Genomic DNA, 23,092 nt, shown 5'->3' with positions numbered 1-23,092 from the left:
AACTACAGGAAGTGTTGATGTGCTCTGAATGAATTGAGATTCATGAGGGGGGAGTTCTTTTCTTGAACTTGTGTGAGCTGAGTGACGGAGGTGCTGCTGTGAAAGTGTCCATTAAGCTTCTCAAACTGTTTGAGCTGCTATTTTCTAATTTATGTCCTCATAAACGTTTTACTCGCTTTGTGAGTCAGACTCAATGATTATGTAAAAACTGTGAGTTTGGGGATAGGATGAATTTTTAATGGAGGTGTAGCTTTTATTCCTTTGTTTTTCTATTGGTAAAAGACAAACTCGCTCATCCGTTACTTCACTTGACTCTTTTGGCACCCGGGTTCTGATTATTGGGCAAATTATAGAGGTGTCGACGTCTTCAGGCTCTAACTTCCCTCATAGGAGGGTGAGGCATAATTACATCCATCTTGCTTAATCGGCGCCCTCGTGCCGTCGCCCTCTGACTTCTATAGCTCTGCCCAGAGACCGGAGAGTGGGCCCATCGGCAGCATGCAGATTAAACAGCAGCCGCTGGTAATTAACAGGCACGTGGGGCATTGATAATGAATACGAGGGAGGCTGATTACGTCTCGCCTTTCAATCCACTAATAAACAAGAGTCAAACAGGCATTTGATGGATATTTATCTAGCTGTTGTGTTTTCTACATAGTGGTGTTAGTCATGACAGTCTGTATAGTCTGTATTATTGAAGCTGTGTAGCAAAATGATATAGTATAATTATCAGTTGTGTGACCTGGTAAATGGAGCTTTACTGGCGGCTGCGGTGAATTGAATCAGACCGCAGGTGTTCCTAATAAAGTGGCCAGTGCAGAGACGTGTCACACACAGTCACACACAGTCACACACTGCTGCCTCACACACCAGCATCCTGAGAGCAGCCGTTTCCCAGGAGGCCGTGCTCTCAGGCTGCTTCTCGCTGTTGCTCAGTAAAACGCTGCTGCGTTTTTTTCTGCCCACATCGTCGCTCGTGTTCATCCAGAAATTGGACCACTGGGACCAGTGTAGGTCTCTAATGGGGAGTCAGGAAACCTATTCCACATATTGATCTTTTGCTATCTCCCAGCTCGTCTATCGCTGTCTCGATCATCCTCCTCTGTCCGCCTGATGTTGTTTGTCTTTTTCTTCACACACACTTAGATTCAGTCGCTGCTGCTGTGGTTGTTTCACCCTCTGATCTCTCCTCAGTGCTGAAGCTGCTGAAAATGGCCACGGGGATGAGGGCTCTGCTCGACACAGTGGTCCAGGCTCTTCCTCAGGTATGTGCCTCCCTCTCACAGCTCATCGCTGACGCCCACAGGAGTTAATTAGCATCTGGAGAATGATAAATGGCCGACATGGACAGGAGCTCCTTAAGAATTATGACTTTCATGAATTCAGGTTATGGTAAAATGCCTCCAATGTTAAAACCCTCTGTTAACTTCCCTTTTGAAATTTTTCCTGCGTTAATGAGAGAAAAGCAGCTGAAAGGTTCTGTCCTCGTTGCTTTGACCAGAAAACTTCGTTCTTTAGCCTTTTCTCACTTATCGCACATATGAAGCCTGGATTTGTGGAAAGACGCTGTCCGTTCCCTGGTGAACTGAGGTCACGTTAAAGCCGACTGTACTGTCTGGCTTTGCTTCTGTCACTGTCACCTTTGTTTGTTGACCTCCCTCCAATCAGCTGTTAATCACTTCCTGTGTGGTGCAGAAACTGCATCCAGACATGAGGACAGATTAGAGCAGGGGTGTCCAACCCTGGTGGAGAGCTGCTGTTTGGTTTTTTGCTCTTTTCATTTGTATTAATGTGACTTGTTCTTAACTCAGATTCACTAGTTGGAGGAACTAGTGACTTAGTATCTGTGGGTTTGACAGAGGGTCCTTTGTGACTTTCGTGGCTCTGAATCTTCTGTGACATGTGTCACAGTATTTTCCACAGTGAGGCAAATACAGTCCGCGTTAATCTCTGCAGACACCCCTTCATGTCCCCGTGCAGCATCTCTGCCGGTTTCCTGGCAACCTCACTGTGAAGCAGAGAGTGGGAACATAAACCATAAGTTTAGACGCACAAAAACAACAAAGCCTCGACTGTTTTGTCTAATTACGTCTTAATGTCTTTAAAAACAACAGAGAATCTTCATTTTCTTGTCAGATCAAGCTGCAAATACAACTTAAGCTAAAAAAGAAGCTAAATGATAAAAAAAATGTACGATTACAAGGTTACAAGATCAAAAGGTACAAAGTGTATTTTCCGTCTTGCAGTGCAAACAGCTTAGACGTCGTTACTCATCCAGGCTTCTTCTGTTGCTTGTAATAAATCATCTGGTCTATTCAAAGAAGCAGCGACTGCTCTGTTTCTGTTGCTTCCAGACATTAGGAAGCTCTGAACTGTTGCTTGCTTCTTTTACATTATTGTTAGGCAGTGGTAGAAAACTCCACTAATGGACCTGACGTAGCTGCAGCCTCCAAACAGCTCGTTATTAAAGGGCTGCGTGCGAGCTGCTTCATCACTGTTGATGCCTGTGGGAGAAGCGTTGTCTCACTGATGCTGGGGAGAAAATACGATTACGCACCCGTCGAAACAAATGAACCGGGGGTGAAATGAGGCCTCGGACAAACTCCAGTCCACTTTAAGCCGTTTTCTCTCATTCTGCTGGTTTGTGCTGTGGCTCTTAGTTCAACGGTAGGACACAGTTTTAACTGTGGGATTCCTGGTGCTGTTCATTCCCACCTTGGACGCCAAGCGGCTGCTGGAGGTCTGATGGATCTACAGACATCAGGACATCAGGCTGCTCCAACAGCTCCCTCCCTTGTTCTCCCCCACCTCCAGCCCCGTCCTCCCTCGTCCACCCTGGTCCTCCCTCGTTCTCCCCCATCCTCACCCCCCTCTGCACCTCTTCACTCTCAGTTTATTTGCCTTGCTAATATAATTCAGCCCATCGCTGCCGTGGTCGGTGGCTGATGCTGATGCTTAGCGGCTTCTATTGCTTCCTGGGCGTCTTCACCCTTTTTCATTGAATATTACAGTTTAGTAACACGTCTCCACACAGATGGATTCACTCCTGCAAAGTCAGTAAATTTCCCCCAAACCGTGTAATAGAGCGATAATCCTCGGAGCTGAACCTACAAAGCATGACGAAGCAAAACAGGTTTATATCTCATGAAAAGGCTTGGTTTTCCGTCCAGCTGGGTGGGAATCCGTGAGACGATCACACTCTCCCACAGGAGATCCACACGCCTCTTACTGTATGTGACAGGTTGGGAATCTGGGCCTGCTCTTCATGCTGCTCTTCTTCATCTACGCTGCTCTGGGGGTGGAGCTGTTTGGAGAACTGGGTGAGTCCACGCACTCACCATCCAGGTGAATCCAGATGTTGTGTGGCCTGAACCCTGACCTCTGCTTTGCTCCTCCCCCTCCCTCCATCAGTGTGTAACGCCGACTACCCCTGCGAGGGAATGAGTCGCCACGCCACCTTCGAGAACTTCGGCATGGCTTTCCTCACGCTCTTCCAGGTTTCCACGGGAGACAACTGGAACGGCATCATGAAGGTGCGTCACACATTCACATCAGTGCCTGCTGCTGTTTGGACCGAGGCGCACATCAGCTGGAAATAAGCAGGGGACGATTGTCATTCAGGAAATGAATGAAAGTAATGTCACAAAAACAAAACAGGCACTCGAGAATTGAATCAAGATTGAAATTTACATTCAGAGTCGTTTTGATCCACACTTCAGTCTCAAGTGCTGCTGCAATCAGCGCAACCTGAGCCCTTGACGTTTGATCAGCATCCGTAGCTGACAGATAGTAAATCAGGGCTGATTAGACTCTCACACAGTGACTGACTGCGGATCAAAGGAAACACGACTTTTAATTCCAGAGCGTTAAACAAGGCGGATCATCTGTCGCCTCACAAACGCTGCTCATCACGTTCTCACCTTCAATTCTCACATTCATACGTTTAGGTCCTTTGATTTCCAGCCCATAGGCTGGTAGCTGTGTTACTGGGTCTTCTTCCTCCCTCATTTGACCTCTGACCCCCAGGACACGCTGAGGGAGTGTCCGCCGGGCCGCCCGGGCAGCGACTACGGCTGCCACACTGGGCTGCAGTTCATCTCCCCGCTCTACTTCGTGTCCTTCGTGCTCACGGCTCAGTTTGTGCTCATCAACGTGGTGGTGGCCGTGCTCATGAAGCACCTGGACGACTCCAACAAGGAGGCGCAGGAGGATGCGGAGATGGACGCCGAGATCGAGCTGGAGCTGGCCCAGGGCGGGCTCTGCTGCATGATGGGGGGCATCGGCGCCATCGCCGGGGCCACGGTGGCCGCGGGGGGCGCGGGCATGACCGGAGGTGGAGGCGCGTGCGGCGGCATCACAGCGGGAGCGACCGGGGGCCCGGGCGCAGCGGCGGTGGCGCCGGTACGAGACGGCGGCGCTGCTCACGAGGGACACGCACATCATCAGCATCGCTGTCGGTTCTACTCTCCTGCTCAGGTGAGCGGCTCTGTGGGGGGCGATCAGCTGATCAGCTGATCAGCATCTACCGTTCAGACGTCCGGTGGATTTACAGCCTTTTGAAGGTTCGTACGATGGAAAAAATCTATTAAGAACAATTGTAAGCATTTAACTTAGATCAGCTGTGTTTGTTGCATTCATTGGAAAAATTAGTATTCATGCTTATTCACAATTGAATCAAGTGCAACTCCTGAAAGCACGGAGGCAAAAGCCCTCGCAGCCTCATCCTCATCCCACGGAGAGGTCAGTTCCCATCAGCCGCTCTGTGTGGGACTCTAATGAGTCAGACGCTGGTGATCTCCCCTCAAAACGCTCCCCACAGCTTTACAGCCTCTGAAATCAGACACATGAGTCATCAGTCACATTAATGCGATAAGACCAAGATCGTGCATGTGATTCCTGACTCCACCTCACAACCAGTGGTTTCACTTCTTAGTAGCAGCTTAGAGGCTGAGTCACCGCCAAGTGTTGAATCTAAAAATGTCAATGAATTACCAGAAGAATGAACTGAAACAACTGCACAACTAATCACTTCAGGTGCAGATATGATCAATCAAAACGCATGTTTGTCCTTTAATTCATTACTTTGTGCTTTTTCACACGTCATTCTTATAGATGGTCGCTTTGACTTGCAGGACTCATTTAATAGGTACGATTAGAAGACACTTTTCCAGCGAGAGCCATTGCTTTGGACGCGTGATCAACGTTTCAACGCGGTTATTTCGGCCTTTTCTTAACTTCCACTCCAGCAGCTGATTGCGCTGCACGTCCGTGAGGCGACGCGGCACCTGGAGTTTGTATTCACGCCACAGCGCTGGTCCACTTGTGCAAATACATGTTGATTTATTGCAGACACATGCGTGAACATGCTGAAACACAGACCCCATGCTCAGAGGACCCTGAGAGGGGCAGCGGCGCTGGAGGCTCTCAGTCATCAGCTCCCTGATTGCTGCATCTCAAATAGCGTCATGTCTAATCACACCAGCGCCACGGTGAAATCATTTCACCTGTGGACCAGGTATTTTTAGACGTTCTCTTGCTGAGACTCACAGAAGGAAACGGGGGAAATAAACAAACAAAGGCACAAGGGAAAAACAAGCAGAAACGGGAAATGGGTAATAGAGAAGGGAGAACCTATTTAAGATGACAGCTGAGCAAGAGAGAGAGAGAGGGAGCGAGAGAGAGAGGAGGCCATCAGTGAATACAAGAATGTGGCTGAGCTGTGTCTGTGTCATGTTTACACCTTAAATCAGCAGCAGTGTGAAACACAAACCCGCATCGCTTTAAAGGGAGTTGTGCAGCTGTGTTGGACTGGGCTTCAGCTCTGACTCCAGTCGCTGACGTGAGTCCACCGGCCGTGGTCGCGTGTGTGGGCCTGAACTTGGCTAAAGCATCAGAAACGTGAGTCGGACCACGTCCTGAACCTCCGTAATCCTGTTCAGCAGATGAATGGGTGGAGGCGGAGGCCGACTGTGGGAAGACGCAGCGAGAGAGTGAGTGGGTGGCAGGATCTGCCACAGTCTCATTGTTCTTATAGCTCATTGTCTGTCAGGCTCCTGGTATTTTTAACACAGGAGGAATGAAAAGGCTAATCGTTCTATATGCACGAGGCTTTTCACCGCTCTTCTGATTAGCCAGCAAATGGCTTTGTTAGAATCAAATGTGTAAGATATCAACAGTTTTCTATTTACTCCAATAACCGGGTTCAGTAGCGCTGTAATGTCACAGAAGCACGTTATTGTCACTGTCCCAGAGTTTTCTTTCCAAGGGAGGATCACAAAACAACTGCAGTCACAGAAGATGCGCTCGCAACTCGCTCAGTCTGAAACCGAGATGAAGTCAAAACAGACGTTTGAAGTCCACAGAAGCTAATGAGGATTTTCAGCTGGAGCATCTCGGTCCAATCTAGCCGAGCCTTGTTTGTGTGGAAACTGCCACATGAACGAAGCAGCTGAGTGACGGAACGCGCCGACGTGGTTCAGTTTCTACTGACAAACATCTGAATGCGTGATAATAGGCCTCAGCTACTGATAACCTCACATGAATATCACTGCTTATTACACAGTGGGTCCCTTTTCTGTAATTTAGGCCATTGATGCTAAAGCTACGACAACAATGAGCTAATCACAGTGGAAGCTGTGATTTGGAAGGTTACTGAGCCGCCGTCTGCTCTGATAATCAAACAAAGCGTCGGGTCACTCTAATACTGTCTGAGAGAAAACAGAGGCACCGCTGAATATTTACAACCCCACGAATCTGTTCACACGTGGCCTGTTATTCAGAGCTGCTGGGAGAAATTACACACATAAAGTTTTACTTCATTTTATTATTATTTCTGATAAATGTGTCTATTTAAGACTTTTCAAGCACTTGCCTAACAGATTCACGAGGCTGCACATGGATCTAACCACGTGTGTTGCAGGAGAGCCAGTGGCTGGACAGTGTGTCTCTGCTCATCAAAGACTCGCTGGAAGGGGACATGATCGACAACCTCTCAGGGTCAGTGTTCCACCACTACTGCTCCCCTCCGGTCTGCAAGGACTGCAAGAGTCACCCTCAAGAGGTGAGACGGACACGACCACGTTCTGGAATTAGACCAGTTAGAATGAAACCTGATGTTACTGTCACTCCTTCAACCAGCGATTCCGGCTCCAAACCCTGTTTTTCACTGAGTGTGTGAGCGCATCAGTCACGTATGGAAGCTGAAGTCATTCCATCTTCCCCAGAGTTTATCCTGATGTATATGCAGATTGCACATTTCCGTGTGTGTGTGTGTGTGTGTGTGTGTGTGTGTGTGTGTGTGTGTGTGTGTGTGTGCATGTGATTGCTTTCTGATGAGGACTTTGGGCTGTGGATGTAGATGTGTGTGTAGCTGTGTGTGTGTGTAATAGCTGTGGAACCCAGGAGCCTGTTGTGGGGCGTTCACTGCTCTCTGTGCCATAAACCATAGTGACATGCATGGAGGTTGCCTGGAATGCAAACATTTACATCTAATGCAGCCATTATTCCTTATCTCTCCCCCAACACTCGGTATTAAAGCCGTTCCTCATGTTTATTTGCTCTCTTACAACATATACACAAAGTCTTTGAATGTGTCTTGAAGCGGATTGTGCGTCTCTAGCAGTAACATTAACACAGTAGTCGACATTAAATTGTGCTGGTGCGTTTGATTTGTGGGACAGATCCGCTTGGCAGAGGTGGAGCAGGCGTCTCTGATGTCGGAGCCGCTGTCGGACAAGTCCTCGTCTCCGGCGCTGCCTGATGACCTCAGCCTGGACGAACACAGCAGCTACCAGCTGCTGGTCACACACGACCAGGTAACACACACACGCAGCAGCGTGAGGCTTGTAGCTACTGGACAAAGTTGGGTTGGAGCCTTGAGCTCCGCGTGTGCCTCGTTCCCCTCCCAGCGGATCCACCTGGCCCGTTTCATCACTGGCCTCTATATTTGATCCAGTTTAAAACCAGCAACAATATCTGGACAATGTGAAGCTTTGAAGCCTGTTGTTACTTTCTTTTTACCACATCCAATTTTAATCAGACTTGTATAGACGGATGAAGGAGGGAACATGAAAAGGGAGCTCTTTGAAACTGGAAACAAATTGTGCTCAGATTTCCATTATGACAAGAGGAAATGAAAGGCTCCACTCTGATACTGTCCTTTTCTGCTCCACTGATCATCGCTGCACCTGGAAATCATCCTCTGCATCTGTTTGTGTCTTCCGTTAATGTTCCTCTGCTTCTCCAGCGGTGCAGCAGTGAATCCCACAGCTTGGAGGAGCTGCCCGTCCAGGGGGGCCACCGGGGGTCCAGCTCAGGGAGTGAGGAGGAAGCGCGGGAGGTGTTTGAGGAGGGGGTCTGTCCTCAGTGGAACCCTCCCTCGCTGGAGCAGGAAACAGCAGCAAACTGCTCCGGTACGGGATCATACACAGAGGTCACGCGTCTCCTGTTGCTGTTAATAAATGAATGCGGTCGAGCCTGAAGTGTCTAAATCAACATACAGCGATGACACTGAACCTGTCATCGGACGTTTGGGCTCACAAGGACACATCTTATATCACACACTGCAGTTAGAGCAGTGACAGATGAGCCTGTTGGTGAAGAAGACATGGGTATGAGTAGATAAATCAGACAACACCAGGCAGAGTCGATTCAGGAACGGATCAGCAATACACAGCGTCACGACCTGATCAGGAAAGAGGTCAATGAAGACACAAAAAACGGCTTGGGTGGTTGGAAATGTGTATAAATAGTCTGTAAAATGGAAATGCTACGAAACAGGAGCTGGGTTTGAACTGAGAATGTGAGAAGGTCTATGATAGGACGGAGAAAACAGACTGAATGTGACTCTTGACTGTGTTTCAGACGCAGGACGTCGCTGCGCTGATGCTGGCGGGTCTCCGCCCCTCTTCCAGCTTCCTGCAGACTTTTTCCACCCTGCTGCTGCAGCTCATCCGGGCAGTCCTGGGGCCGGCGTGAGCCCGGGAGACCGGGGCCCGTCCAGGTTGGCCTCTCCAGCCTCGTGGGCCTCCCTCCGCTCGCCCGGAGCCAACAAGCCCCCGAGCTCCCCGGTATTAACGACTGTGATTGTGTTTCTAGATGGATGAGAAGCACAGGCGCCGAAAAGAATCCGCGTTCCAACGCTTTCGTAGGATGAGCTTGTGATTTGGAGGCTTTACATTATGTAGCTAAATCAGTGACACCCATACTGAACTTTAACACCACGTCTCTTTGCTTGAAACACCTGAAAACGAAGAGACTTTTAGTTTGTGATCCTGTAACCATGGAGACGGGTTCCCCTCCTCTACCTGTTTGCTTGGTTAAGTTAAAGTGATCCTATAGAACTGAACTCAGCTGATTAGCCTCGAGCCTGAATCACAACCATTGTTGGTTCTTGCTCTCTCTCTCTTCCTTTTTCCTGTTCTTCTTTATCTCGACACATCTTTTTAATCTCTTTCAACCCGAACAAAGATGTTATCACTCACTTTATTAGATCATTTTTTAAACTACTTTGCATCTTGGGTTTAGATACTGACTATTATTATTCCCTGATGGGATTAGCTTTACATCTGGTCTGACTGTGGCCTCTCTCTTTCTTCCCCCTCATGTGCAGCATCTCTCCCACAGCCACTCCTCTCTGGCCTCAGGCAGCTCCGACGGAAGCCTCCAGACCACGTTGGAGGAGGGACTCAGCTTCAGCTTCTCTCCACCCCTGCGCCTCGATGTGCCCGTGCCCCTTCTGTGCCCTATCCCCAGCCACTCCTCGCACCCCCAGAGACCTAGCACAGAGAACAAGGGACAGTCTTTGCTGAAGAGACGCAGCACTTCTTTCACGCGGGGACACCAGAGATGCCAGAGCAGCTGTGGCGGTGGCAGCACCAGCCCCGGGTGCCCCAGACAGGACTCCATGGACCCGTCCGATGAGGACGTGGGCACGGTGACGGTTGGGGAGGGCAGCCGTCAAACACTCTGCACCGAACAGCTGTCCGAAACCCTGAACAGCCTCTCGTTGACGTCGCTGCTCATCCCAGGCTCCCTGGTGACCCCGCTGGTGAAGAAATGCAACAGCACGGGCTCACTGGACCACAGCAACCTCTCAGCCCGGAGCAAAGATGGCCGCCACTTCTACGGCGTAGAGGCCCATGGTTACGTGTCCAGCCCCTGGACCGAGGGGGGGGAGCAGGGTGAGGAGGAGGACAGTGACATCACAGGCTGCATGAAAAGCAGCAGCCGACCCACGGACGCGAGCTCCAGGAAAAATAGATGAAACACTCGTTGCCTCTCTTTAGTGGGACTTTTTAATTATTTGCATTTGTAGACCTTGAACAGAACAGAGACCTTTAATACGTGTCCTGTGAACCCGGTTCTGACGCTGTCTTTGAATTAGCCGGTCTCTTGTGTCCCCTCGGAGCCGGCTGCTTAGGATCAGTCCTTCCTCAAAAGATTACAGCTGCTTGTGAGTTGTGCCGTCCCCGAGGTGAGAGCGCTGTTTGACCCGGGGAGGGCCTGGGCTTCACACTGTTCACAAAGCCATTAGAGCCACATGAATACTGCAGTAACATTATTAGAGCAAAGCTATTCAGATCAAACTGCTAAGATTCCATTTCCACACAGTGACAGGGCTTGTTCGAGCCAACGTGCCCTCAGCCTTTGTGCAAAAACAGCAGCAGTGGCCACATGGAAACTTTGTACAGTTGAGTTAGTTTGTCTTTTTGTAATGCTCATCGCCAACAGTAGCACCAAACAACCTGTTTTCCTCATTAGCAGAGGCGATGGCTAACAGAACATGGAGGTTGTGTTTGGTTTCTGTTTGTTTTAATGTGGATGTGTTGCAGTTGTGTGAATGTGGACCGTTTGAGGAAGGAGCCTCTTTAATAACGGATCAGAAATGTGACTGCTGCTGAGAAAACATGTGGGTTGTTAGTGAAAGCTTTGGCCACTTCCAGCGTGGACTCTGCTTCTGCAGCTCCATGAAAGGGCTAAAATGTACTGAGTGCAGACCTGGGCCAAATACTAATGGCTACTGTACGTTATCCTGAAAGTACATCCATTACTGTCAAATACGTTCCTGCTGCTGAGTATGTGACGGAGGATCAAACGGACGTGGGACACGTTTCAGTGTGTATTGAACCGTCGTGTGTTGTTATTAGCGTAGCATCGGTAGAAACCAGTCGGGCGTCATCCAGTTTTAAATGATCCTAAGGCGACGCGTGTGCGAGCTGCTGTCTGAGCGCTGCATCCTCTTTTTTGTGATTATTTGACTCAGGTCTGCTCGAGTGTAGCAAGAAACACCCAGCGTTATGTTGAACAATGTGTGTAAGTGGTTTGTCAAGTGTTTTGACAAATGGTGACAAGTTGTTTCACTCTAACGTCAGGTTGACCTCTCAGGTGGACCTACACACACACACACACACACACACACACACACACACACTCTATGATGTCAGTGTCAGAGCACCGCAGGGTGTTTCCTGTGTGAGACGAGATGGAAGCGACCTCATTGTTTATCTCTTTGACTAGTTTGTTGTCAGCCCTCCTCCCTAATCCCATTTCACTGTATTATCTCTCTTCCCTGGGGAAGCTGGAGTATTAAATGACTATTGACGGCCCCTCCCCCATTTGAGATATGCAATATGCTACAGTAGATGTACCGTTAGATGTATGAGACTCGTATAGATAGGCAATATGGTGAGAACAGACTGTATTTATGAATCCATGTATTAGAGTAAATTGTCCCAGACATTCAAAGTTCCCTGAGCGGATGATGATGTTCTTGTGTTTTCCAGATTGTCGGATGTGTTTCCTCTTTTGCTCCTCCATTCTTCCTGAGCTGATTTTCTGTTTCCCTAAAATGCATGTGTGTTTATTTCTGTTTGTTTTGTTTAATGTCATTCTAGTGTCATATAAAAGTGGAATTGACTTCCAACAGCCTCCGACTTCTGACGTTGTATCAAATGACACTTTCTCATGGTGCGAACAGCTTGGCTCTTGTCCTGCGGTGGGTGGAACAGCGTGAGCTTCCTGGACCAACATCAGTAGATGTGCGTGCGCTGCAGCAGCAGGATCAGGTTGTGTACTTGTGATCTGCAGATCCTGAGAGGTGCACACGGGCTTCGCTCTGTCTGCATCGTCCTGAGCAGCAGCTGTGTCATCAGCTGATTGAATGTCAGCTGTTCTGAGTCCTTCTCACGTCTCTGCAGGATCACAGTGCCTCGTGTTCTGACACAGTGTGACACATGTTTTCCAGCTTCTGTGTTGTTGTGATCAAATGAGGCCTCGGACTTTGAGTCGCTGGTATGTGAGTGGACCTCTCCTTTTCCTCAGCGCTGCCTCCACTGTTTGAGGGCGGTCACAGGACAGACTCGACTTGTGAACACAGACTCATAGGATACAGTAAGAAAATCATGCAGCTGCTCTCCTCTCATTACTCCCTTTCCTCCTCCAGCCCCTCCCCCTCTTTTCATCTGCCCTCAGTTACACTCAAATCCACATTAAGCGCCTCCACTCCTTCGCTCTGATGCCACTCGCCCTCTTTCATCTCTTATTTCCTCCTCTGATCTCACCCAGGCTTTGGCCATTACAGCGAGAAGCTGCCAACTCTGAAAGAAATGTCATTAATGAAATATATTTGACGCAGTTGTGCCATCACATAATCCCCAACAGAAATGAGCTCTGACTCTATTTTCTGCTCTTTTTCTGACGCTGGGGAACAAAGCACTGAAACTGTGCTTTCTGAGACATGTAAATGTTCCTCCAGATGAGAGGCACTAATACTATGCATCACCTTGGATCATTGTAACCAGCATCTGCAGACTAATACAGCTGCTGGTTTCCCTGTGTGGCGTAACACGGGCTCACTTTGCATCAGTCTGCTGCTCCCAGGTCCTCGCCTCCGGGATGGACGGAGGAAACGTGGTTCAGTCATAGGTGACGGCGGCTCATGGACGCTCCTGCTGTTCACAGACTGAGCAGGGCCCAACGCGAGCGGGTCAAACTCACCAACCGCTCTCTGATCACACAACATGAAACGCGCTGGCTCCTGTGGAGGCGAGTTGCTGCCGTCGCAGCCAATCCCATTATGCATGAAGCTCCTGCACGGACGCGCATATGCACACTTTAAGTGACTACTTGAGCCTCTGCAGAGCCTCCCCACAGTCCAGGATTAGTCCAGTGCAGGATTAGCATAAAGCAGCTCCGCACCTGAGGCACCTCCTCACAAACACCTGGACGTCTCCCGGGGCCGGTGTCAAATCAAAGGCAGCGCGTAAACAGCCGGGTTCACACGTGTGGGTGTCCGAGCTAATTCTCAGCCGGTAACGAGCCGGTTCAATTAGAAGGAGCCGGGGTGAGACCTGCAGGAAGTAATGCAACATCTGAGGCAGAAAAATTAAAAGCATTGCAACAAGACACAGATGCGTGTGCAGATACAGACGCGGACGGGGGAGCGGAGGTGGGAACATTTCCTCAAATTGCTTAGGGAATAATAATAATTTTTTGTATTTTTCCATGCCAGTCAACGGGAAAAGTGGTAGAAAGGAAGACAAATAATAGACAGTAATAAATATAATAAACCCAAGATGTGTATTCATTATTATTTGGGGGAGGCATCTTTCAACCTTCTTACCTTCTTATCTTATACATACAGTGTTCTGTATTTGGCAGCTTCAGCGTCAGTCCAACTGATGTCGTCCTTATTTAAATGTTTATTCACCGTCTCCATTCTTTGCACATCATCAGCAGAGAAGGAAGTGTCATTGTAAGACAGAGACCGACCAGCGGCTTCATCTTCATCTTCATCTTCATCAGATCTGACTCACCGAAGCTCTTCAGCTGCCACATGAGAAGAGCCCACCTGCAGTGGTTCAGTCTCCATTAAAAGTTCAATGCCTCAGCAACAATCAGACCTGTCACTCGTCCCTGGAGCCGCACTGGGCTGAGAAACTTTAAAGCATTCATTATTCAACTACTGCCCGTTGAAAATGTCTTCCCCTGAATAATGATTTACAGTAAACTACCAGAAGCTAATTTTCAAAAGCAGCCTGAGACTCTGCGCTGCTGAACATGGTGTGATGGGAACCAAAGCCGCCCCCCAGAGGACAAGAGCAGCACTGGAAGGTAATAAGCCTCTAATGCAGTGCTCAGTCAGTCAGCGCAGTGGGACGGGTCAGGAGGCGCCTTCTGCCCTGCAGCCGCATGCAGAGGTGCTGCTGACCAGCCGCGTGCGACTGCCTCAGTTTACAGCGAAATACCACCATGAGCGCTCGCTCGCTCGCTCTCAGAGGGAACTGGATTCTGATCCAAAGCTTAATTGGGCCACAGAGCGAACGACTGATCCATAAACGACCAATTAAGCAACGCAGCAGCCTCACGCGTGGTTCCTGCTCCGTGTGCAGAGCTGCACAATAGGAGGAGCTGCTATTAGCATACATACGGTACCGGCTCAGGCTCAGGCTTAAAGCTTATACACCGACGCCACGGAAACAATGAGGAGGGAGAGGAGCTTAAACATGAGATGTGTGGAGTCAAATTAGCTTCTGTCTTCAGCCGCAGCGTCTCTACTGTATCTGCTGGCAGACGCACGCTCACAGGACACGCTGGATGTGCAGCTTTTAATCCACGCAGCTGCTCTCGTCTCTGTCAGCAGCGTGAACGGGGAGCGGTCCTGTGTGCGAGGTCCTGTGTCTGCTCCAAGCTCGTTCCTACAGTTGGTCTTTACCTGAACATGCGTAGTCTGATTTCAGATCACTGTCATGGCTTTGTGTCAGTAACTTTGTCTTTTCCCAGTGGACGTGTGACAGCCCAATGTAGGAGGTTACAGGGTGAACTTTGAGCTGTGAACTTTATTGATCCCACATTGGGGAAATGACTCTCTGCATTTGACCCGTCCCCTGGGGGCCATGCACGGCGCCTGGGGGCTGGTGTCTTGCTCAAGGACACACCGGGTGCTCTGGTGGGTTTGAACCTGGTGGGAGCGGTCACACTGTAGTGCTGGTGCTCGTGGTTGGTTTAATCAGTGTATCACTCCTCCCACCGCACGCGTGTATCTGTTTGTGAATGCGGTTTTTGTAATTGTTGCGGACAAATTGGCTTTGACAGCTTTGAGTTGGGCCTCAGCGCCTGCTTTAAATGCAGCGCCGTGTGAGCCGGGTCCACATCTATCATGTCCAGAGCCGGTCCTTCCTCTCACTGCTGACACTCTGCTGCTGGACCTTTTCTGCAGGTTTGCCTGCTGCTCCAAACACGCGGGTCCATTAAGGACGAAGCCGGGTCCCCTCCTCTTTTACTGTAGGTGCAGGTTATTATCGTGAATCACCTCGTTTGTCCTCACTGCGTGGTGTTGAATAACCAGGGCTTGTTAGCAGCCTACACACCCGTTTAACAGCTCCACTCATCATTGGGGACGCTGCATTGACTTGCGTCATCGTCTCAGCAGTGGTTGAGCTTTAGTCTGGGTCATTTGCTGTAACATCCTGTAGGCTGTGTAGCAAACACAAAAGCTCTGCAGCCATAACTGCCTCTTCTTTTTTAAGACGCTGGTTGGAGCCTGAGGGACTAAAACACATCAGGTGTTACGCATCATTTTTCTCACGGTGGGAAACGTGCACCTCCAGGGAACTTGGTCCATTTTCCTCCTGTCTTAACTCTAACCTCGATGTTATGCGATTCTCCTTTGTTTCCCCAGGTTACGGAGCTAATTAGACTATTTCACAACAAGAATGATGCAACGTGTTTGAACTGCATGAGTCTGTGGAGCTGCCGGTTGCGCTCTGCTTTTCAGGAAGAGGAAGAGTCCTTTTCATTTCCAGGCTTTGCAAACTGCTCTCATTTACAAGCTATTGTCAGGATGCCAACGCTCCGTCAGATGAATTCAACACATGATACATCCAACATGACTGTGGTTCGAAGCAGCCTTTTGGTTGGACGCAAAGCAACAGCAGCTCGGGTCCTTTATTGCCTCTTGACCTGTTACTCACTCCCCAGGTTGTTTTGTGCACATTAAGTGACACTTCACAAACTAAAAGGGCCACTGATTGGCCACAGTGTTTTGTCCTGACCTTGAGTATGAAGCACAGACCCACATGCATTTAACATACTCTAACCTGCAAGGCCCAGCACACAGAGCCTTTTTCTACTGGCACCCGGGGACCTGTGAATGCATCAAGCTCTCGACCTCCACATCTGCCACGTTAGCTTGTTAATTAACAGCAAACATCTGCCGGGTGCAGCAGAGAGCAGTGAAGAGTGCGACTCTGCAGAGGAAAGAAAGGGTATTCACCCGGGGCTCTGAACCACTCCACAGACAGATGGATCACCAGAAAGTTCTTCACTGAGCGCCGCAGTCGAGCAAACGCTAATGAGAGGAGGCCAGCGAGGTGCGCTAGAAAATAATATACACATGAAGGTTACTCAACTTTCTGGACCTTTACCTGTATATTAGCATATGACGCATGCTGTGGGCACAAACTCCTCCACAAATGGATGTAAATGCAAATGTGTATAAAATAACCAGCAATATTCAGCAACAGGCGGGGTCACAAGGCTCTGGAGGAGAACGGGTGCCAACACACGGACTGCCTCAAAGATGCCACGTAAGCTTCAAAATCAGCATGTCTTCATGTTCTGCCTCCCTTTGCACATTTGAACCATCATTTCCATCCGCTGCCTAAATATGATGAAGCATTGATCGCAACGCTGGCAAATATGGAGACATTAGCATCGGACGGGTGAATAATGGAGAGAGGAGCAGCAGAGGTGAAGCTCAATCAGCTGTAATTTCTGCTCACACCATTGAACCTGTTATGAGAGAGGACAGCCTCCGTCTTTGAACCACCGCTGACCTCCACCCCGCTCTCCTCATCAGCCTTCGTCCGCTCTGCGTCACCGTCACCTTGTGCGTCTTTCAAATGACATTGTGCTGCTTTATTTGAGCTGGTTCTGGTAAAGGCTGCTTTGGTCTCTCTCCGTGTGCATTCATCCACTTTTTTAGTTTGTAGTTGTCTTCTTCCCCTGCGAGCGTGGGTGGACAGCCGCAGGATTCAAGTCTTAGCATCAGAATAAAAGAACATGTCAGATTCTGCTGCTCGTGGTCTTGACAACTGCTGAATTTTCACCGGATTGTCAGCTTGTCAGGCTGAACTTGTTAGTGTCAGCGATCGCCAGCAGCTCGTCAGCTTTTGTCATATTCTTCCTCTGCCTTCGTGGCCATTTCATGGTTCTGTTTGGCCATTAGGTGGATGAGGCACATGACTGATTACAGCTGCTCAGAGATCCTGGCCTTGTATTTAAGGAAAACAGCAGAGCTACAATTATGGTGTTATTAGATTGTTTTAGTTCTTTGTGTGTCAGTGCATGAACCTAATGTGATTATTAGCTTTCTGTGTGAAAATGACATGTGAAGTGTGAAGAGGAGACTTGAGCAAGGAGAACAAGGAGTAGCTTGAAGATCAGCAGTTTGCAGTGTTTCCACCTCAGCGTGAGGAGACGTTTTAAAAGGTAACAATCAGCACAAACAATGATGGAATGAAAACCTGTCACAGCATCTAAAGCGACTGTTATACCTGGTTTCAGTATAAACATTGGGAAGCTACTGGTTTTCTCTGCACAGTGGGATCAGCCGGGTCCTGGCACACACAAACCTCACCTACCTACACAAACCTTTGTGTCTTCGTTCTCCTGCAGTTGTGCGACTCCCTCTGTCTGAACCTCCAGGTATCGGCTGAGCTGCATGTTCCCAGCGTGTGCAGGTCGCGGCCAAACAACCTGCCAGGGTGGTTGTGAATCTGTTTCCACCGTATCTTCACCGTTTGCTTCTGCTGGAGGCTTTTCATGTTAAACTGCTGCTGCTTTAGACATGCAGTCTATTAAAATAAACAGAGGCCATGTTTCCCTTGTGGCTTCCTCAGCTGTTTATATGTGAAAAGTAAAAGGGCAGTAAAACAAACAACCAAAACATTTTAATACAGTATCTGCGTTGTAACAACTGACTTAGTGTGAAATGCAGTAAGTTTCTCACTCGACCATATGCCGTGATATCGCACTACGAAGCCGAAGGTGCCAAGTCTCCGAGAGCAGTCTGACCAGCTGTCAGCTAAACGGGAAGCAGCCGTTCAGGTCAGAGGTCAAACATGTTCCAGAGACGCGTTGACCATAAAAGCATTCAGCTGCTTCAGCCGGAGGCCTCACTACCAATCGCTGCATCTCTCTGTCTGTGCTGGAAGTCGGCAGGTAAATCTGGAGCCACTTGGGACCGAGACAATCTGGCTCCGTCGGACTCTGGCATCAACAGTACATACAGTACATGCTGTGGCTGATTGCTCATGACACACAGCTGTGTGAGCAGGTGATCGTCCCCCAGATGAGCACAACAGCGTCACGGGAGACGTGGAAGACGGAGGAACAATGCAGAACCTTCCACTGGCGTTCACAACCAGCCCCAACGTCTGCAGGGGGCAGTTTCCTCAACAGCACATGAATAAGTCGGCACTTGCTCCTTCTTGTACGTGCACTACAGCATAACACCATCATAGACTAAATGCTCTGAGCACAGGCCACGTTTCTGCTGTGCATCACAAACTGAAGCCTCGCTGCGAATGGAAGCAGCGGTTTTCAGTTTGGTCCCAACACGGTGATGGGCAGTCATTCTTCATCCACGTTACGTAACGCAGATAAACCTCTTAAAACGCTGCCTCTCTGCTGCTAATCCGAGTGGATGCCTCCGCGTTTGATTTTCAATAACAGTTCAGATTTTAACGTTTCCATCCAAAGAGGGTGCATTTCCAGCACAGTTCACCCGGGCGTCCTCGGCTCTCAGCGCTACGGTAGCTCCCAACCTGGCAACCTGCAAAGGGACCAGAGTTGTGTTCGCGATGGTGAAAACGAGGTGACAACCTGCAGCTAAGACCGAAATGAGGCAGTTTGTTCTGGGTTCTGCCCCACTTCCATGTTGGTGGCTTATTTCTCTCCTCACCACAGATTGGATGCGGTTGTCTGCTGCCATTAATATTACATTAGACACACACTCCAGCCGGAGTCTCACACATTTAGAAGAGATGCTTCTTAATAAAGCAGGAGGATTTGCTGTGTTAATGTTTTTTTGCCTTCTTGGGCACATCCTACAAGAGTAAATCCACCAGTTCTGTGAGAGGGAGCATCTGAGTGTCGTGGGAATCTACTGGTGCACTACTGTCAATGAAGAGCAAACGGAACGTGGATCCTCAGTTTAAGTACATAATTTAATGATTATAAAATCATGGCGCCTGTTCATTAAAGCCATGAAGGCAATGACAGCGTGAACTGTGTTCACAATCAGAGCACCACAGAAGAGAAACATGGAGCATTGGAGGTCCAGACGTTCAACGAAGGACATCTGTGTCTGTGTCTCCACAGTGAGACAACACAGCGAATCTGACAGTCGATGCAGTGAACAGATTGTGAGGAGAGCGCCGTCAGATTTCCTTTCCCACGCGTCAGACGGTGCACATACGCGCTGACACCTGCAATAAAACTGGACAGATAAAAGATTTATCAGTGGTCCCATAACGGTGCTGCCCTGAATGGCTCCACAACACGCTGGCAGAAACTAACTACACACTTATCTGCCTCACTGGTACCCTAATAGCTAAGGCTAGATCCTGTCTCCATGGCAACTAAACATCCATGGCTTTTCTAAACTTATAGCCAGGTGGAGCCTGGCAGGTTTTCTGGGTTTTTTAGCTTCCAAACTGCCTAAACCTGAAAAAGGGGCTTGAATGACAAATGAGCGGCAAGGGACACAGGGCAACTCTTCAAGTGCTTTAATTCTTGAGGTTGCTTTCAAAAGGTTGAACGTCATTAGCAGCAGTTTGAGTTAGTCAGAAGAAATTATTAGGTTGCTAAGCTAGAAAACAATGCATTACAACACAGCCAGCATATTCAAGGAATGAGCACAATATAGATTGAAAATGAAAAGCATCAGAAGTAAGTGTAAGTAGTATATGGAATCATGAGAAGGATTAATATTAATACAACAACAACAACAACAGAGTCAGATCTGCAAATACAGTATGAGGCTTCAAATGGGCTGTTAAGCACTTAAATCGTGACCCTCGAGTCCGAGAAGGTTGACCTGGAGCAGTCCTTGTCCAAGGTGCAGACCCAGCTGGCACAGATCCAGTCATCCCTAGGCACAGAGAGAGAGAGAGAGAGAGAGAGAGAGAGAGAGAGAGAGAGAGAGAGAGAGGTGAAGGTGGCAGAGGTCCTGCAGAGTCAGCGCATTGAGAGGGAGCAGACTGACAGCAGCCCATTGGACCGGTCTGCAGGAAGTCCGGTAGATCATGCACAGAACACATGTTGTTATTCTAGCTAGTGGCTAGTATCGCTCCCATACACGTTCTCATACCAACGTCCTCGCAGTCAAACAGGTCAGTGAAGCGGTCCCCCCGTTTGCGCTGTTGCGCCGCCAGACTTTGCGCACACTTTCTCCTCAGTTATGCGGCTACTTTGCTGCGCCTTTACCTTCGACGCGCACCCGAAAACTCTCTTTTTTTATTAACGAGCAGCGAAACGGAAGCAGGGTTCTGTGTAATATTTCTATAAATTCCTTCATGAATCATGTGCTGTTGTATTATTACTGTAATCGTATTAGGAATAATTATCCTCCCTTCCATTTCACCCACAGCGTTCACGCACTGAGGAACCAATGATTACCTTTGATGGAAAACAGCTGAAGGGTCCACGCCAGTTATTGGCCCACGTTCATGAATGCTAGAAGGTTTGTGTAGGTTTCATTCAGAGGAAACTCAGATCATATCCAGGGGATCAGATGTGGAGTTTGGGTGATTTTGTTAAAAGAACAGGAACCACATTGTGACACTAAGTCCCAACCTGAGCAGCTGATGCTGGTTAGAGCCCAGCAGACGGCGAGCTGCCACTGGGTCACTGGGATGTTGAACTGGACTGAGATCAGCACATTCAGCTCAGTCTCCTGCTCAGAAACGCTCTGTGACGCTTTCTGTTTGGAGCTAAACTTCTAATAAACTTGCTCCAGTCACTTTGTTTTGCCAATTAAAAAACAAGCTAAACGGAGCTTCCGTCCAGCAGACACGTCTCACGCTGGTGTTTGACACGAACATGCTGCTGTTTGCGAGGCTTAAGTTTGGCGTGAGAAGGTTCCAGGTTTAAGATTCAGAGTGGAGTTGTAGCAGATGTTTGTACTGTAGAACCCAGAGTTAACATTCATCATGGTTTAAAAGTCTGCAGTAAATGACTAATCATATGACTGATCAACGTCAGTCATATGATTAGTTCAAGTTCAGTAGGATTCCTTATTTTCGGATGAAATTGTCTGTTCTGTTAACTTTGTGGTGTAATTACAGGACACCTCATGGATCCATGATAATACATGAGACTCATAACGTTCAGGGGCTGAAACAAGAGCAAGACCTCACTCTGCATCAGACTGACAGTGACACATGGTTCCTGGTCATGAGACGTTCAGGCTCTGCAGGAAAACAGAGGAACAGAAAATGCAGATGTTTAGAAATTAAAGACCAAATGTGAATAGTGATTCTCTGAAGTTTTACATTTATCACTGCGTAATGACAACTAAAATAATAAATATCTTCAAGTGCAGCTTGAAATGAGCCCCCCCACACACACACACACACACCCCTCCACCCCCACTCTGCTGCCTCACGCAGGCTTGATACACCTGATTACCCAGCAGGTATTGCACCATCCTCGTCCCCGTCCTGCCTCTGCTCCATAGCATGAACAGCTCCAGGGTTCAGTTCCTGACCCAGAGCTTATTGCAACATTTGCTGCATATAATATGGGCTCTATGGAGTTTTAAGGTGGTCTAGACCTTCCTTTCTCAAAGAGCAGCTGTGTTTGTGCCTGAGGGCAAAGCACTTACCTCTGCACTGGTCTGACAGAGATGTGAGGAGCTCGTAGCTCCAGTTCCTGCTTCTCTGGACGTTTCACGCGAGACCAAGTGGTGACATCGTATTTACTTCTGAAAATCTGTTAATAAAAAAGAACATTCAGCCACTGATGTTCATCAGCATCGTCTTATGGACCTGATGCACTTCTCTCTCACTCTGGTAAATCAGGTGCTTCAGTGTGTGGAAGGTAAAGGTGGTAACGAGCTGCGTAGCCGATGCAGAGTGAAAGAGGTCAAACACCGTCCGACCCATATTTTCTTTGATTCTGGCCCGGTCCGTTTGGTGCCAGTCAGTGTAATCTCAGTGGAGGTGAAGGCAGAATGCAGCGTCTCCATCAGCAGAATGACCGACTCTGTGCGGATGCGGGTTCGTCTCCCGGAGGAGACGGAGGAGAGTTAATGATCTTTCTGTATGCAAAGGCCACGGTTCAAAAGGCACCGGGATGACAGGAAGCGGCGAAAGCCCATTAACTCCACGCGCGCCTGCCACCACTAATACGCGCTCTTCCGCTTCCTCCTGCTGCGTTTTCCTGCTGCTTCTTCCTCTCCGTCAGCTGGTCTTTCTCTGCAAACCTTTTCCATTTGTGCCTTTATGATCCTCTCTGGCCCAGTGGCTGCTGCTTTTATCCCTTTGTTCGTTTAAGCCTCCGATGCCGTTCCTCTCTGTTCGCTCTGTCCTCATCTCATCCTGACGCTTTCACTCCGCCCTCGTCGCCTCTGATGGCTGTCGATAACCACATTAGGCTTGAAGTCTGGCTGAATGCATTTACATGGTCAAGTAATGCAGTTTGCCCTTTTAAAGCTAATTTCATGATTTGCTTGGTAATTGACCAGTCACTTACTGGATTCCTCCCCGTTGCTCTTCTCCAGGTGGTGGAAACCAATGCGTCGGCGCTCACGCTTCTCTGTGGGCCGGAGCTGCACACACAGCAGCGCCGTTGTGCCGTCCGTCCATTCTCTGAATCCCTGAGAAACCGTCACAGACTCGCACCCGCAGGCAGTTTAGGGTCACTCATTAACTTTACTGCTTGTCTCTGGAGAACCCACGCAGACACAGGGAGAACAGGCTCCACGTGATGGAACCCCGATTGGAGACACGGTCTGGAGTTCGATGCTGGACCTCTGACCGTCACCCCCCCCCCCCTGCTGAGGGCAGTGATTCTCCCTTGGCCCGGT

The 23,092-nt window shown here is 48.9% G+C and overlaps 1 protein-coding gene and 1 long non-coding RNA gene across 5 annotated transcripts in view; one reads left to right on the top strand and one right to left on the bottom strand.

Annotated features, from left to right (window-relative positions):
• The window catches only part of LOC114867832 (voltage-dependent T-type calcium channel subunit alpha-1I-like), a 94,637-nt gene extending 82,712 nt beyond the window's left edge, over positions 1–11,925 (top strand). The window contains exons 34-42 of the mRNA XM_055507160.1: positions 1,195–1,265; positions 3,242–3,320; positions 3,412–3,533; positions 4,027–4,476; positions 6,920–7,060; positions 7,680–7,814; positions 8,246–8,411; positions 8,863–9,068; positions 9,611–11,925. Coding sequence (XP_055363135.1) covers positions 1,195–1,265; positions 3,242–3,320; positions 3,412–3,533; positions 4,027–4,476; positions 6,920–7,060; positions 7,680–7,814; positions 8,246–8,411; positions 8,863–9,068; positions 9,611–10,264 — 2,024 coding nt within the window. The 3' untranslated portion in view covers positions 10,265–11,925. The remainder of the gene's footprint in view (positions 1–1,194; positions 1,266–3,241; positions 3,321–3,411; positions 3,534–4,026; positions 4,477–6,919; positions 7,061–7,679; positions 7,815–8,245; positions 8,412–8,862; positions 9,069–9,610) is intronic.
• Positions 11,926–19,295: 7,370 nt separating this feature from the next.
• LOC114861453 (uncharacterized) lies at positions 19,296–23,037 on the bottom strand. Of its 4 annotated transcripts, XR_008694092.1 has the most exons (5): positions 22,759–23,037; positions 22,073–22,672; positions 21,890–21,996; positions 20,683–21,475; positions 19,296–20,155 (listed from the first exon to the last, which is right to left on the bottom strand). It is a non-coding gene; the product is annotated as an uncharacterized LOC114861453 (long non-coding RNA). The 4 variants fall into 4 exon arrangements; XR_003786801.3 differs by having other exon boundaries at positions 19,296–21,475; XR_008694093.1 differs by having other exon boundaries at positions 19,296–21,475; positions 22,073–22,668.
• Between the last annotated feature and the right edge of the window lie 55 nt (positions 23,038–23,092).

The sequence above is a fragment of the Betta splendens genome, chromosome 1 (assembly GCF_900634795.4).
Source record: "Betta splendens chromosome 1, fBetSpl5.4, whole genome shotgun sequence".
Classification (NCBI taxonomy): domain Eukaryota; kingdom Metazoa; phylum Chordata; class Actinopteri; order Anabantiformes; family Osphronemidae; genus Betta; species Betta splendens.
Note: the sequence above shows the minus strand (reverse complement) of the source record. Positions and strands in the feature narration are given on the sequence as shown.